Source organism: Anopheles marshallii, chromosome 3 (assembly GCF_943734725.1).
Source record: "Anopheles marshallii chromosome 3, idAnoMarsDA_429_01, whole genome shotgun sequence".
Taxonomy (NCBI): domain Eukaryota; kingdom Metazoa; phylum Arthropoda; class Insecta; order Diptera; family Culicidae; genus Anopheles; species Anopheles marshallii.
The window spans coordinates 64,539,650-64,555,278 of record NC_071327.1 but is presented as its reverse complement, the minus strand read 5'-3'; the positions used below and the strand labels follow the sequence as shown (position 1 = coordinate 64,555,278).

The window sequence follows — 15,629 nt, the reverse complement described above, 5'->3', positions numbered from 1 at the left end:
CGGTGGTGGTTGTGCTTTTTCTCGGCGCGTTTACAAAACCCCCCGGCACAAAGACAGTGCGCCACCAGTACCATTCCTCCTAATGGGGCTGAAAGGTGAGCCCGACAATATCGGCCTAATGAGCGTCTGAAATAGTCGATTGTTTGAATGTCCGAGGATTGTGCGCATCGAGGCAAGGGCGCATACCTAGCCGGTCGGTCGACGATTTGTAAAAGGTTTGATTATGGGAGCAAAAAACCAAAAACCGGGGTGTACATGAGTGTGCTAATAGGGGGAGAGAGAAAAGACCCTTAGCGCGAAGGAACTCCGCGCCGCAATGAGGGTCGAAGTGCTCCAAAATAATGACCCGCGCCCGGTGGTCTGTTACATGATCATCCGGCACCGTACGATCCGACCACATTTGCCAAAAACTACCAACCGACCGAATGGGAGTTTGCACGCGCGCCCGCCAGTAAGTACGGTGGCCGGCGTTAGAAGCGGCGTTGGATTCGGCGTTGGCCGAATGCCGAAGCATGTGGCTGATTACATCGGCATGCTCGGTATCGCGGAGCAGGCCCATGTTTGGGCAGTTGGCCAGCGGGGTTGGCTGTTTTTTTATTTCCCACCCTATGATGGCGCATGGGCTGCTCCCTTGCTCGGTGGATGAGATGCATGCACCACCTCTGGGGTAGTAGGCAAGCGCATTTCGTGTGTGTGTGTGTGTGTGTGTGTTTCGGTGTAATTTTTTTTGTCGATCCGACGTTGCTCGGGAGGTGAGTTTAGAAGAAGAGGACGAAGAAGATGTTACCGTAATCAAACATACCTTTCGCCCAGTTTTGCCTCTCGAACGGGGGCGCCCCATACTCTCCAGGAGACCGAGCACACACGTGTTCGACTAACTGGCAGCAGAAGTACGAAGATTTCCAAACCTCCCCCAAAACACGGTGCAAGTGTTTTTTTCTTTTTGGGAGGGAGGTAGCGGATTGATTATCTGGCCGTGATGCTATCACCCCATTATCGTCGTATCTCACCGCCAACCGGGCTGCTGGTCTACCGGTATGGGCGTATGTTCAAGGTAGGAGGAGACGTCCGAGGCAGACGGCCAGATACTTAAAAGCCGGCGTTTTCGTAACGGAACGGTTCAGTCTCGATCGGTACGCGGCCGGGTGGGTAGCGTAGTGCCTTTGCATCCACAAGATCCACCTGCAGACTAATGGGCGGCGGCGTGACGGGTTGGCTGCACCGGGTGGCACTGGTGGCGGTGGTTCTGGGTGCGTTTGCCGATGGTCGGGTGATCGGTAGCGGTCGAAGATTTCGCGACTACGATTTTGACTTTTCGCACCTGGGCGAAGCGTTGTACGGGAGCCATGATACGGCGGCGATCGGCGAGCTGGTGCGCGCGTGGTCCCGTGCGCACAACGGGACCACCGTCAACCCGGAGGAGCTGGGAACGTACGCCGAGGGGGACATCCATCAGCCGCTGATCGAACGGAACGCGCTCAAGTTCACCAGCAGCAAGTGGAAGAAGGGTATAGTGCCATACGAGTTCAGTGACGAGTTTTGTGAGTAGTCTTCCAGGGAACTCCTCCGAGCGACATTGGAGGATGTCGTATGTTCTAGCGTACCCGCTTACTGATATCGTGCTCTCTTGTGGTTGATTGTGATCGTGTGGTTCTGTGTGTGTGTATGTGTGCTCGAATGTGTGTGTGTGTGTGTGTCTTTCAGCAATCGGTGATCTGGCCAAGCTGTTTTCGGCGATCGAGCAGTTCCATCAGAAAACCTGCATCCGGTTCGTGCCGCGCACCAAGGAACGCGACTACGTAGTAATCGAGGGCCGCAGCTCCGGGTGCTGGTCCGCGGTAGGCCGGATGGGTGGCCGCCAGGTACTGAACCTCCAGCGCAGCGGGTGCCTTCAGATGGAGGGCACGATCGTGCATGAGCTGATGCACGTGCTGGGCTTCCTGCACGAGCACACGCGCCACGATCGGGACCGGTACGTGAACATCTTCTTCCGAAATGTGCGCCCGAACCTCGTCAGCAACTTTGGCCGCGAGAGCGAATCGCAGACCACGACGCTCGGCATGCCGTACGATTATGGCAGCGTTATGCACTACTCCAGAACGGCGTTCAGCAAAAACGGCAAACCGACGTTGGAACCGAAGGTAGGATCGTTTTTTTTTCCTCTCTTTCTTTTTGTGTTGTTGTTTTGTGGGGAAAATTCACCGTCGATCGGCTGCGAGGCAACTGATTGATTTACCGTTTTCCCTTCGCCGTCCGGCTGTTCGCTCGCTCCCGGCGCGACGCTGACGAGCGCGTTTCCGTTGCATAATGGCGCTAACGCAGTTTCCTTCTCTCCGGCAGATTAAGTACAGCGGGCAGCTTGGACAGCGCGTCGGCTTTTCGGTGAAGGATGTACAGAAAATCAATAAGCTCTACTGTCATCGGTGAGCGTGAAGGGGGTAGGGGGCGCCGCAGCCTCCGAGCACCGGCCCCGATTGCACAACCCGCGCGAACGAGCTGGTGCAACCGGGCGCGGGCAGGTCTTACCTAAGAATGAACGAACCAAAAACCGCTGCTTACGTCTGGAAGCCTTCTGACGCTGTAAAGTTGGTAAAGACGCACGTGCGCATGTGGGTTAGTGTTTAGCTTTGTTAGTGATTAGCTTTTACCCAGTGAACTGAAAATGAAAACCTCCATCTGAAACGAAAACTGGAACAGATTGAACCGTGAACGGAAAGAAATCGATTGGCGATGGAAATCTCCGCTGAAAGGTGTAACGCGCGATTGCATACTTTTAGGCGTTTATCGATGATCGCGTACAGCAGGCAGGGTTTTTAGCAGTGGTGCTTGTTTTATGTAGCTGGCAATTGAACTGGGACTTGTCCGAGCAATAATTTTGATACAAATCTTGCAAAATGTGTGAGAAATTGTTGCGTGGGTGAGTGGTAAGCCACGCAGCAAGTGGCGGTCATGGTAGAATTAATTTGCTTCTACAACCTGCATTATGCTTGCTTGTTGATCTAGTTTATAGCATTGTGTTAAAGTCAGTTAAAATCAATCCTTCAAGCTCACAATTTTCACAACAAAAATAACAGACATGCTTTTGCTCATTGACACATTGTTCCAAACCCTCTAAAGACTGGCAATGCACTCGTAAAATCCCCATAGCAATGCTTTAATTCAAATGGAAATTGTCAATCATCTTTGATTATTGCACTCCATCAAAGTGGGGCGCTTGTTTGCAGCAACGTAATGAACGTGTACTGATGTTGAAAGTACGTTCACTAGTTACCGAGGAATTGTTCGGAAGGCTTATCATAAGACGGTAGCGGACCTTTCAGTATATCGCCCTGTCATGAGTCTGGTGCGAGAACAATTTTAACCCCATATCAATCTAATCGCCAAGACATGCATGCTACAACAACCAGCTTTTGGAAGTGCAACCGTTGCCGTTACGTCAATGTCATATCCTGGTTTTGCAAACTTCATCGACTGTTGTGGTATTTTCGGTCGGACCATACAAAAAAACAAAACCAACGCAAAGCCCAAAGGTAGCAACTCGCAACCGGCTGCCAACGCGATACACTTTTACTTTTGGGCCGGTAAACTTGCACTTGAACTTTAAGCACAAGACACGGCCAATGAGGGTTGGCAAGGTTCCGTCAGATGTCCGGCCAATATTGACGACTGCAGCTGTGTATGTGTCGTTTCCCCCCTTTATGGAGCAACTCATTGCTGCGCTGTGGTTGAGCTGTAATGGGCGGTGTGAAGCTGTGCCGGGGGTTTTTTTTTGTGGTGGAGGTAGTATTAATGTTTTTGTTTTAATTGTTTAGTATTTGCTGGCAAGCCAGAATGCGTATGTTATGGCACCAACGCATTGTAACCGCCGAAAGAAGGAATTCCGGCTCAAGTTTACCAGTGCATGACGAAGTGTGTTTTCGCAGTGATCTGCGATTTCTACCACCATCATCGGTTGTGGCTAGCTTGTGTGTGGGTAGGCCGTAAAGTCACCGATGTTCTAAAGCCTTTACTACTATGAAGAGTAATTTTGTATATCAACGAACCCTGTCAGACAGGTGGCAATTATTTTTTAAATCTCAATCAACCAAGAAATGGGCGATCGATATTTTCTCTTCGTGCTAGCCGAGTACTTTTCATCACTTCCTCTGCTTAAACGAGTCGGCAATGGCGTGATTGATCGCTCAACCCCCTCAGTAGGTGGCTAACGCTCGATCATACTAATCGATTGCCGTAGAAAAAAGTGCCACGGTGAAGCTGTACAGCGTTAAAATCAATTTGACAACTGATCGATGCCATTTGTTATTATTAGTTGCAAAAGAATTCTCTTAAGAGAAGCAAAAAAAAAGGCACATACACACACCCCTAAAGTAATGCCAACCCTCCTCGCGGGGAGGGTAGCTTGTGCCGGGTGATTCGTGCGTCTTGAACCACCACCCCGGTAGGTGTTTGAATGGGCGGCAAATAGCCGGCAAGGTACTGGTAGCGTTCGCCCCGTTGCCCTGAAGCGATGTGCGCAAGGAAGTTTCCCCCAATAGGCTTGCCGTGTGTGTGTGGGACACTGCCCAAAATCTGGTTGCGGTTGGTTAAAGATCGTAAAGATCGCCAAACCGCAGACCCGCGGACATTAAAAAAAAACGGCACATTAGCGTTTTTTGTAGAGGGAATAAACGAGGAAGTAGTTCAAAATGGGGTGTATAATGTTGAACATAGGAATTAATTGCTAGCGCGCTGTTTGCTACTCTATGGGGCGTATGCGTGTGGATAGTTCGCGGGGTCTTCTTTGTTGGTGGAATGAAAGCGAAAACTATTCGCAACTATAAGACACGTTTTGCCGGAAGTGGGATGGTGAGATGGGGCGGTTTTTTTGTTGTTATTGTTGCTTAATTTAATTTTCATTTTGAGAGTCACTCGAAGGTATTTCAAGGCTATCAAACCATTGCCGAGAAATTTGACACAATAATAAATTCATGGAGCATGGAGAGCCTTAAGGAACGAAAGGAGAAAAAAAGGGCGAGCAGCTGTACAGTTTTTTACAATTTAATTTATTTTCCTCATCTTTCAATAAAACAATCCGAAAAACGTTGAACAAGAGAAAAATAAGGTTCTCGCTTGCCGAACGTCAGAATGATCGTAAATAGACAGTCAGGTTCTTTAGTTGAAATCGTGAGCATAGACGGCCGGGGCGGAGTACACCGACGGGTAGCTGCTGACGTAGGACGTCTTCAGCGGAGCGACGTACGACACTGGGGCGGCCTCGTAGGCAACGGCAGCTGGGGCAGCATGGACGTAGGTCTTGGCAACCGGCGCATCATAGGTGTAGGTCTTGGCAACTGGAGCAGCATAGACCGTCTGGACCGGGGCAGCATAGACAGCCGGGGCGGCATGGACCACTGGGGCAGCAGCCTGAACATAGGTCGTCTTCTCAACCGGCGTCGACACCACGGTCTTCTTCACGGCCGGAGCATAGACCGCCTCAGCGACCTGCTTGTTGTGGTACTGGGTGAAGCTCTGGTGCGAGTAGCCCGTCGGGACGGACTTCTCAATCGTACCGACGTGCGCCACGGTCGGCTCCTCGACGATGCTCTTCTGGTACGAGATCTCCTTCTGGGCGACCAGGGCCGGGGCAGCGGCCACCACCGACGAGTAGGCAACCGGGCCCGAGTGGATGTACCCCGGAGCGGCAGCGGCAACGGCAAGAACAACGGACAACACCACCAATCGGAACATGTTGGATTGTTTTGGGTTCGGTTTTGAACAACGAAAGGTCTGTGTTGTTTGTTGGGGTAGCTTTTGCTTGAACGATTGAACGCTGACTGTGCTTTTCGGACCGCCGGCACCAATCTTATATAGTGATCACGAAAAATACGACATCATCCGCTCGGTTTGGCCGGCACTAGCCCAACACTGTCGCCGGTTCGCTGCTCACTCTTGCTGCCGTCCCGGGATCCTTCGCCATCTTGCTCCACCCAACACACACGCACACACACACACACATGCGGCACGCATCGGCATCTCTTGTCTCTCGGGCGGCCGAGATGTTTGCTACGGTTTCACACTTTTTATTTTGCTTTCGCACTCGCGACTATCGATGCGACTTACGTGTCCTCCTCCACCGGTGACCTTCCGTGCGTCCTTTTCCGTGGCGGACGGACCACCGAACGACTCGCATGGGCCGCTCTCGGTGTGTTTTTCTTCTGCAGTTTTGGGGTGCAGTTTGGGCCGAACGGTGGAAAAATGTACCAGCGCAATGGATGTCCTTGATTTTCGTGAAGGGAGTAAGTGCACGAGATGCAGGAAATTGAAATCTCTTTGTTCGCCGTACAAACGATCGCCGCGGCCCGGTTGCTGCGGAAGGGTTTTTGTGGGCAAATCGGGTCCCGTGGGTGCTCGGGAAGTTTTGTTCCCCCGTTCCGGGTGATTGCGTTTCGTGGTTTTGTGCTTATTTGCTTATTGCAACGAACGATTCGAAGGAGTGATTAACTTTCCGAATCTCATTACATTGGGACTTCGGTTATCGGTTGGCCGAGGGGACCGGACCGTAATGACGGTTGGAATTGGTGCTCTGGTGCTGGTAGTATTCCGGCGGCGAGAATATATTACGGACACAAATCACTCATAACGGCGAACCTTTTGTGCGAACTTGAGGGACGTTGCTCCGAAATGTCACGCTGCTAGCGATGGATTCATGCTTTACGCGAGAACGGAACCATTGGCGTTGCTTTCGGACAGTAAACCGTCATGTTCTCGTGTGTTGCAGGGTTCTAGAAGGATGTTCAACATGTAATTTAACGTATGTATGATTTACTGGAAAACGGTCGAATACGCGAACTTCCAAAGCGACGCTTTTTTAGTGTAGAAAATGTCAAAAATCATTTTTATTATCAACGGTTTAATGCTTATGGGCAAGAATGGACGGGACCACGTTTTACTGCCTGTGCCTATAGGACATAATTAAAGCCGAATTTATAGCCCCGCGCTAAACCATTAATTAAAACATTCTGTTACTGTTAAAAGATACATATTGTATTGTTTTCTTTCGAACAAATCCCACCCAGCCCAAGCTAACCTCCTGTCCGGCAGATTATCCCGACGGTTCCTCCTAAAAACGCCCGGGAACACTACCAATTTTGCCCGCCACGGGTTTGACATTTACGATGAGATAATTCCCCTGAACGCCAGAATGCGAAACACCACCAGAAGACGTTGACATTTCTTGCGCTAGGCGGCAGGCAACCAATCGGCCCACACGTTCCCGGTCGCATGTGGTTCTTTTGTGGCCTTTCGCACGTATGGCCGTGTTCGCTTATCGTGTCGAGCCCCTGGAAAAGGAAGCTTGCCACGGTGGAGAGCGTCACAGAGCGCGTCCCCGATATCCGGGTGTATTCTTGGTTGGCTTCCTTCGGCTCGGGGTGGTGATCGCTGCTGTCTTAGAGCAATGTACGCGCGTGTCCTTCTAGGGCGCGTGCGGGGACAAATGGTGGAACACAAGGCGACTACACACAAGCGTTTCTGTGTTCTGTTTCGCTGTAACAACGTCATGGCGTCCGACTGTTTCCAGGTGGATTACTTTCAACTTCCCCAAAGGAAAAGCATAGAACGGTCGGTGTTTTTTTTTTCTCTCTCCTATTGCACGGAAAGACAACAACAGTAATCTTAATGACGGTTACTTTTTGGTGGACTTTCGGTTCCAGTTCGGGGTTTGCCGTGCCCCTCAGCAGCACAAAGGTGGAGTCGCGTAGGGTAATAAACACACGATACGGAAACAACGAACCCCAAACGCACCGTAGGGGTGATTGTGTGCGTACGCGCTACAGTGGTGCGCCGTCCGTGAGGAGATCCTCTGGACAACAACAAAAAAAAAACACAAGAAATCACAACCAAAACGAGAACCTCCGAGCAAGATCCGAACGGCGAATGGATCGGTGTGTATCGCGACATACGCTTGGGGTGGCGGGCATACTCTAAACCACGTTCCGCGTTATAAAAGGCATCGCCGAACGCTGGAAACAGTACAGTCAACGCGAAGCTCTTTCCAGTGATCAACACAGACCTCTCACAAAACAATCAATCAAAATGTTCCGATTGGTAAATATTGATTCCAAAAACCAAAGCAACCTGTGGGTGGGTGGGTGGTGGGTTTTGTGCGATTTTTGTGCGACACCAATTCTAGTGTAGTTCACCATAAGGGTGGTTTGGCAAACGGGTGTGAAAATTGGTGGTGTAATTTGTATGCTTTGTTTTCCTTCCCGCGAAGGTGGTGTTGTCCGCTCTTCTTGCCGTTGCCGCTGCCGCTCCGGGGTACATCCACTCGAGCCCGGTCGCCTACTCGACCGTTGTTGCTGCCGCGCCGACCCTCGTCGCCCAGAAGGAGATCTCGTACCAGAAGAGCATCGTCGAGGAGCCGACCGTGGCGCATGTTGGTACCGTGCTGAAGACCATCCCGACCGGTGTGACGCACACCAGCTCGGCCGTGGTGCACGACACGAAGGTGCACGAGAATGTGTATGCTCCGGCGGTGAAGAAGACCGTGGTGTCGACGCCGGTTGAGAAGACGACCTATGTTCAGGCTGCTGCCCCGGTGGTTCATGCCGCCCCGGCTGTCTATGCTGCCCCGGTCCAGACGGTCTATGCTGCTCCAGTTGCCAAGACCTACACCTATGATGCGCCGGTTGCCAAGACCTACGTCCATGCTGCCCCAGCTGCCGTTGCCTACGAGGCCGCCCCAGTGTCGTACGTCGCTCCGCTGGCCAAGACTGCCTACGTCAGCAGCTACCCGTCGGTGTACTCCGCCCCGGCCGTCTATGCCAGCCAGTACCACTAAGCCATGACTGTGCGTTCCTGATTCCTTAGCGTCTTCGGTGACGGTTGCTTGTTCTTTTGTTCTCCTTTGATTGTTTCGGTGAAAGATGAGACAAGCAGCTACGTGCGAGAAGAATAAATGATTGAGATTCGAATGTTTTAAATGCTTGCTGTGTTTTTATTTTATTTCACTGTTTACGTGGATACGAATTAGAGATGTGCACGCTGAGTAAGAGTGAGTGAGTGATTTGAAACCTTCGAGAGAGTGAATGAATATAAATCAGCACGAAGAGTTTTTATGACTCCTTTAACCACTCTTTTGCGTTTATACTCACTCTTACTCTCTGTGCCGACTAGAAACTCACTCAGGAGTGAGTAAAACTGTTTTATTACTCTTTGGATTATAATTACTCTGTAAGAGTAAGTAAAAGAGTATTATCACTCTTTGGATTATAATCACTCTGTAAGAGTGAGTAAAAGAGTATCACCACTCTTACAGAGTGATTATAATCCAAAGAGTGATAAAACAGTTTTACTCACTCCTGAGTGAGTTTCTAGTCGGCACAGAGAGTAAGAGTGAGTATAAACGCAAAAGAGTGGTAAAAACATAAATGCAGTGTAAATTTTTTTAATGAATCTGAAAAGAGTGAGTAAAGGTTTCAAATCTTTAAACCCACTCTTTGACTCCGATTCAAATCATTGAAAAGAGTGATTATTCTCATCTCTAATACGAATACAGGAAGCTTGGAGCATAAAACGGCAAGATTGGCAAGGAAGAACTCCTTCTCCTTACCAGCACAACAACATCAAAAGGCCTAGAGGCATGCGCCATATCTTTGACTTAATTTACCCATCGCTAGATAGTCAATAATGCCTTCAGGGAATTGATCCGGATGAGATTTTGTCCCGGTCCTGCCGTGTGAAGACAGGCGCCGCTATCAAGAACACCACCGGGCCGCCCCAGCAAGGAAGCACTAGACTCCTTCATGTTACGCCTTTTTGACCATCATTTATGATCCGTGACAGGTTTCTTATCGTAAAAAACCACATGTTGCTTAGGTTCGTTACGCTTGAGGTCGAATGCCATCTTAAAAGTGTTGAATTTTAATGCAACACTGATTAAAATTAAAGCTTGAAACACTCTGCTAGTCTGCAGACACAAGAATTGTGTTTTGTTTGTCGTCGCGTTGAAGCAGTCATTCTTCTTATTTGATTTGTTGTGTGGGATGGATTTTTCTTTGTTAAAATTTCCATTATTCATTCTATTGAAAATGGACATAAATAAGACGCAAAATGTAGAAAAAAAAATCAACCCAAGTGTTGTGGGAATATTTATGTCAGACATTTATTTGAAATCAGTACAACATTACATTAAAGTAAAAAAAAACATGTTAAAATGAAAACCAATAACCAATCGTTTAGTAAATTTAAGCGTCGTGTGTCGGCTTCCGCCACTTCGAACAGCATCATTAGTGGTACTTGATGACGAGTGGTGTTTGGTGGCCCACGAACGACCCGTACTGTGGCACTTGTGGATGGGAGTAAAAGAAGCTACCGGCCGGGTAGAAGACGCGCCGCGGGACGTTGGGTGTTGGGCGACGCTGGACGGTAACAGGAACGGGTTCGTTCCGAACATGACCACTGTGGGACACACCCTGAAGTCCGTGAATCAGGGCGGACGTTTGGTAGGACACGGCATTCGGCGTGTAATGGTGACCATCCGCACGGACGATAGCGCCACTAGCTCCCCATTGGGCAAGTAGATTGTCGGTCAGACGCTGAGACGTTTGTAGCTGATCGCGCAACCATTGCTGAAGATCGAGCGGTCCTGAGGAGGCAGTGGAAGCGATGGAACCTTGGGGCGCTGCCGGTAGATAAGCGGGAGCAGGTATCGGTGGTGTTGGGGTGGTAACTGGAGCGAAATCTGTCACTGGTACCGAGCGGAAGGTAGTCGCGGGAATCCGGTTACGAATTGTTGTCAGACGGGTGACGAGTCCCGCTCCCGCCAGCTGATCTCCCGTCAAGGTCGTCTGCGGAACGAACGTCACCTCCTGCACGCGGTTCATCTGACGCTCGAGCCATTGCTCAAAGTTTTCACCGGCTGGTTTGAACTGCTCGCCGAGCACTGCGGGTCCAGCAGTGGCCGTGTCTTCCTCCTCGAACCAAGACTTGCCATCCGAGAAGGGTGCGGTTGGTCTAATGGTTGTGCTGGTGGTCAGGAAGCTGGGCGTACTTGGCGTCGTGGCCGGTGTGGTTGTGCGGAAAACGGACGCGGGCGTTGTCGGGCGCGGTGTGGTCGTGGTTGCCGACGGGCTGGTGTTTGAAGCGCCTCCCTCCCAAGCCTTCGGTTGCCGTCCGGAGAGCCACAGCTTGAAGTCGTCCTCGGAAAGATCGTAGATGTCTTGAGGAGATACCGTGCTGGCGTCGTTGGACGTATCCTGTCCCAACGCACCCGCAACGAAGGCCACCAGAACAAGCTAGAACGTATGCGAGAATTCGAACCCAATAAAGAAGGTGATATAAAAGGAACCTAGAACTAGCACAAACCCGCTGCTGACATTTGAAACGAGACATACCACTTGTACGAATCGCGACATTACGAAGGTACTGGAACAGGTTGCACCGATGAACTGAATATGCTACACGACTCTTCTGGCACTATTCCCGTGAACTGCGTAGCACTTCCCGCGAATCGCTCGACTTTATATCGATTTCGAAATAAAGCAACAGGTCTTGACTGTCCCAGCGGTTGATGCTCACTGACGAGCACGGCGCTGCAACTGGTCCCGTCCGCTCCCGGGAGCCTGTGAAGATCTGTGAGGATCTGTGATCGTTTCCGAATCGTGCAAAACTGCGGAAGAAAGGAACAGAGAATTGGTTCACTGACATGATCCACCTCACGGTCTACTGCTTTCGGGCCGGAAAGTGGACGCGGCGCGATCTTCCTCGTTGTTGCACCGGGAGGGATTGTGTCCGTGTCCTTGGCGCAGAATCCCTCGCGTTCCCCCCCCCAGGGTGTGTGTGATGTGTGAAAGTAGTTCTACCACGCGGATGGCATTTAACGAGGAAGCGCAGCTTTGAGCCGATTCCCTTGGTGGTGGTGCGAACATTCTTCGCCGTGCACCATTTTTAGCCCGAGTTTGGTTTCGTGCTGCTTTATTTTTTGGGGCCAGCACCACGATAGTTCAGGTACGCGCTTACCCGACCTACATTACTGTTACGGTGGGGGGATTCTTACCGGTTTTTTTTAATTTTAGCTGCGAACGGTGTACCGCTTAAAGTTCATGGTTTCGCGAAATCGCTACGACATTTCTGTAGACCCTTGTCAACTGGTGCGCACAACCGAGCGGGATTCTCCCCGCGAGCAGAGGTCACAAAGCTGGACACGGCAACACGTACGAAAGGAACGAAAACTAATTAATGCCTTTCCCCCACGTAAAGAACACCCAAAACTACCTTTCGTCGATTGCGGGTCCCGGGGAACCACCGTTACCCGGCCTTGGCTAAGTACTTCTCGGAAGATCACGCCGCACCAAACAATCTGCACCGAAACCGACTCCGTCCAGGGTGGCAGTTGTCGTAGAAGTGTGACCAAATCGTACTCAAACGTCCTGCAGCACCGCTGGTCGCACGAAGCTGGAAACAGTTGCCGGGACGTAGATGATCAGCCCGAATGGGGCAAGCGGGACATAAATCTGGTTTGACGGTCGTTTCTGGTTGACATTTTAAAGTGTTGAAAATGTCGGTGCAGCGGGGTTTTGCCGGTGAAGAATGAGTTAAAATTGTAATGCTGATTAGATGCGTAAGCCGGCCGGGCCTGGGGGCGCGAGCTGATGGAAATTGTCGCGCTTGTGCTGAGCAAAAACCTGCTTTAGGGGCGTAAGAACAGAACGAGTGCACCAGTTTTAAGTTCTCTCTAAGGTGTAGCAAGTTGCGCCAACATGCATCAAACATGAAGCTGTTCTAGTTGGAATGAGGAAACACAAAAGGAGTCTCACACACAGTTTTATTTAAATTTGTTGTACACTACCAGCTGTTAGCTTCCTTTTTTGTATCAAACACCTGTCCATTTGTGAGGAGTGGATGATGGATGACTTTAAAGTGCTACCATTTTTCAAGCAGACAGCAGATCTTCTGAAGAACCCGTTTCAAGAGGCTAATGGTTTGAAGATGAGGTCGAATAAGTAAACGGAAAGTTCATAACAAGAAAAACATGTAGAGGGGAAAGCATAACTTCAGGCGTTTTGCAATGAAATTTGCCTACTTTAAGGGGTAGAAAGTGAAGAATTGTTGCTAGAGTAATATTTTTAGAGTAATTAAGTAAAGTAAAGAATTTTTCAATTTAATAGGGCAGAACTTAACAACACTACTGGACTGGGTTCAAATCTCAACAGCAAAATTCTTCCGATCTTCAGCTAGTCAATCGTTAGGCATAACCATGCAAAGTACGTTGTGCGAAGGCGGTAGAAGATCTTGCTTGGGAGAGTAAACTCAAATTAGTACACAATTTAGTACAATATATTTTGTGAGACATTTGTTTTATTTCACAGCAGACGCGAGGGCTGTGTGTGTGTGTGTCTTTCAATCTTTCACCAACAATCAAAATGAACAATGAAAAAACCACTCCTCACATCCGCGGTGAAACGCAGAACGAAATGTCCTTTGCCGCTTCTTCCATCCATCGGCCTTCCCGGCAGGAATCTCACTGGTGTATCACTCGGCCAAACGGTTTGGCGCACTTCACTCGAAATCCTTACTGTTCCTCGACTCCCCGCTGCGTCCATCGTGACTGTGGCCGGCCGGGGCCGGTTTACAGATGATGGTAAGCGTAAGCATCGTGATAGGCCAACGCGGGGGCAGCATAGGCATAGGCCGCCGGTGCAGCAATGTAGGTCGTCTTGGCGATCGGGGTCGAAACCAGCGTCTGCTTCACCGCCGGTGCATAGATCGGCTCGGTGATTTTGGCCGAGTTGTGCACGATGGTGGAGCTCTGGTGCGAGACGGCTGTCGGGATGGTTTTCACCAGGCTGCCAACGTGCGCCACCGTCGGTTCCTCGATGATGCTCTTCTGGTAGTAGATCTCCGGTTTGGCGATGTAGGCGGCCGGTGCGTACGCGTACGGCGCGGAGTACGTGAGGGCACCGGGACGAGCGGCAACGACGGCCAGGACAGCGGACAGCACCACCTGAACGGATGACAGAGCGGTAAGTAACTCTTCTTCGATCCCATGTCGACGGTGACGTTCACAAACTTACCAACTTCAGCATTTTGAGTGTGGATGGTTTTCGGATTGTTGGGTGCAAAATAGGAGAAGAAGGTCTGTGCTGTTGGTCGGCCAGATTCTGACTATGCTTTTCCCATCCGCTCACGGTAGCTTTTATACAGCACGCCCGGCATTCTGGCAGGCCGCGGGTAGACCAGTACGAAACCAACCAGGAAAAACAGCGCACCACTACCGAGGGAATGCCAGCACGGAGGGAAAATAACGCATAACTTCTATGCGGCAACAAGTGACGAGCCCTCGACGAGAACCGGCTACACGCCGCCCGGACAAGTTTCCCCCGGGGTGGATGCATTTGTCGGGTGAGTGTATGTGAGCTGTTGTTGTTGTTTTTTTTTCTGGTGTGTTTGTGCCTCTAAGTACCGTCCATCATGGGCTGGTGGCCGGACCGATGACCATCTCGTGGGGTGGGAAGCGAACGAACAAACACCCCTTATTCTGAGCGGTGCATTATTCGCCGGTTGCAGCCCGGCGTGGGTTTGTTGCGTCCGAAGGGGTGCAATCTCAATCGATCTATATGCTCGCGCGTACATTATCCGCGATCGTGCACTTACGGGCCGGTGCGCAAGGTACGTTAACGCGATACATATAGAACTCATTTACATCAGGGCCGCCACCGTTGGTCGCGATGTCGCGCTGTCGTTCATATGTTCTTCATGTTCTTGCTCCGCGATAAAAAGAGGTAGTAAACAGCCATTCAGGAAGGGTTTTTTTTCCCTTTTGGACTCCAACACCGAGCGAGCTATTCGGTAATAGTTTAAATTCAGGCACACAAACACCGTACAAACACCCACTCACGGGTACGGTCGTGGGCCCACAGGAGGTTGCAGTGGGCAAAATCTCTCCCTCACAATCACGCTGCCCAACACACTGCACACAATGCGCTGAGTCAGCTTTCGTCACCCGAGAAGACCGGTCACGATCAAACCGACAATCGAGCGAAACGAACACTGCGCCAGTGGGGGGGGGGGAGGAGGGAAGGCTTTTTTATTTTTAGTGTCAATTTTTCGTTTTATAATTATGCTACGGTGCAGCACTTGGGTTGGATTGTGGTGTGCGGGGCCTTTTTGGAATATGTTTATCTAGTTTCACAATGGCCACAGGCACCGGACGCTTCGGGTGCCCGTGTCCAGGTGTGTTTGCGTCTACCGCTTCTTGCGTTGCGTGTTTGCACAAAACAAGAAACACTTGCAAAAGCTCCAAAAGGAGTTGTAATCGTATCTGGTGCGGTTGGTATGGGGCGCTTTTTTTTTTGTGTTGCCCTGTATGATTTGTTTAACCTGAACCCTTCGCTTTGCTCTCCCTTTTATCGGAACGCTTCCACAGCGTCTTCTATGTAGTGGCTTCTCGACGACTGTGTGGCTTTTGCTTTCATTTTGTTCATGATGTTCATGATGCCTGCACCGGAAAGATGGCTGTGTACGTCGCCGTATACGACAAAGAACCGAGCGAAACTTGCGGTTGATCGACCAATCAAGCAGTGCCCGTTGCGCCTTGTTCGGTAAATGGTTTAAATTTTTTTGTAGTCGTAGCCTACACGCACGTAAAG

The 15,629-nt window shown here is 50.4% G+C and overlaps 5 protein-coding genes across 5 annotated transcripts; 2 read left to right on the top strand and 3 right to left on the bottom strand.

Moving 5' to 3' along the window:
- Window positions 1–1,192: 1,192 nt before the first annotated feature.
- On the top strand, window positions 1,193–2,427 carry LOC128713009 (hatching enzyme 1.2-like). The gene is made up of 3 exons (XM_053807872.1): window positions 1,193–1,541; window positions 1,705–2,141; window positions 2,341–2,427. Exons 1-3 carry the CDS (start codon window positions 1,193–1,195, stop codon window positions 2,425–2,427), a joined length of 873 nt encoding a protein of 290 aa, XP_053663847.1.
- A 2,724-nt stretch (window positions 2,428–5,151) lies between these two features.
- LOC128711345 (pupal cuticle protein C1B-like) lies at window positions 5,152–5,727 on the bottom strand. Its single transcript, XM_053806214.1, has one exon. It carries the CDS (start codon window positions 5,725–5,727, stop codon window positions 5,152–5,154), a length of 576 nt encoding a protein of 191 aa, XP_053662189.1.
- A 2,346-nt stretch (window positions 5,728–8,073) lies between these two features.
- LOC128716368 (cuticle protein-like) lies at window positions 8,074–8,821 on the top strand. The gene is made up of 2 exons (XM_053811288.1): window positions 8,074–8,085; window positions 8,255–8,821. The coding sequence occupies exons 1-2, from the start codon at window positions 8,074–8,076 to the stop codon at window positions 8,819–8,821; spliced, it is 579 nt and encodes a 192-aa protein (XP_053667263.1).
- Window positions 8,822–10,268: 1,447 nt separating this feature from the next.
- Window positions 10,269–11,396, bottom strand: LOC128716366 (uncharacterized). Its single transcript, XM_053811286.1, has 2 exons — window positions 11,376–11,396; window positions 10,269–11,276 (listed from the first exon to the last, which is right to left on the bottom strand). Exons 1-2 carry the CDS (start codon window positions 11,394–11,396, stop codon window positions 10,269–10,271), a joined length of 1,029 nt encoding a protein of 342 aa, XP_053667261.1.
- Window positions 11,397–13,609: 2,213 nt separating this feature from the next.
- Window positions 13,610–14,066, bottom strand: LOC128716373 (cuticle protein-like). Its single transcript, XM_053811292.1, has 2 exons — window positions 14,055–14,066; window positions 13,610–13,984 (listed from the first exon to the last, which is right to left on the bottom strand). The coding sequence occupies exons 1-2, from the start codon at window positions 14,064–14,066 to the stop codon at window positions 13,610–13,612; spliced, it is 387 nt and encodes a 128-aa protein (XP_053667267.1).
- Between the last annotated feature and the right edge of the window lie 1,563 nt (window positions 14,067–15,629).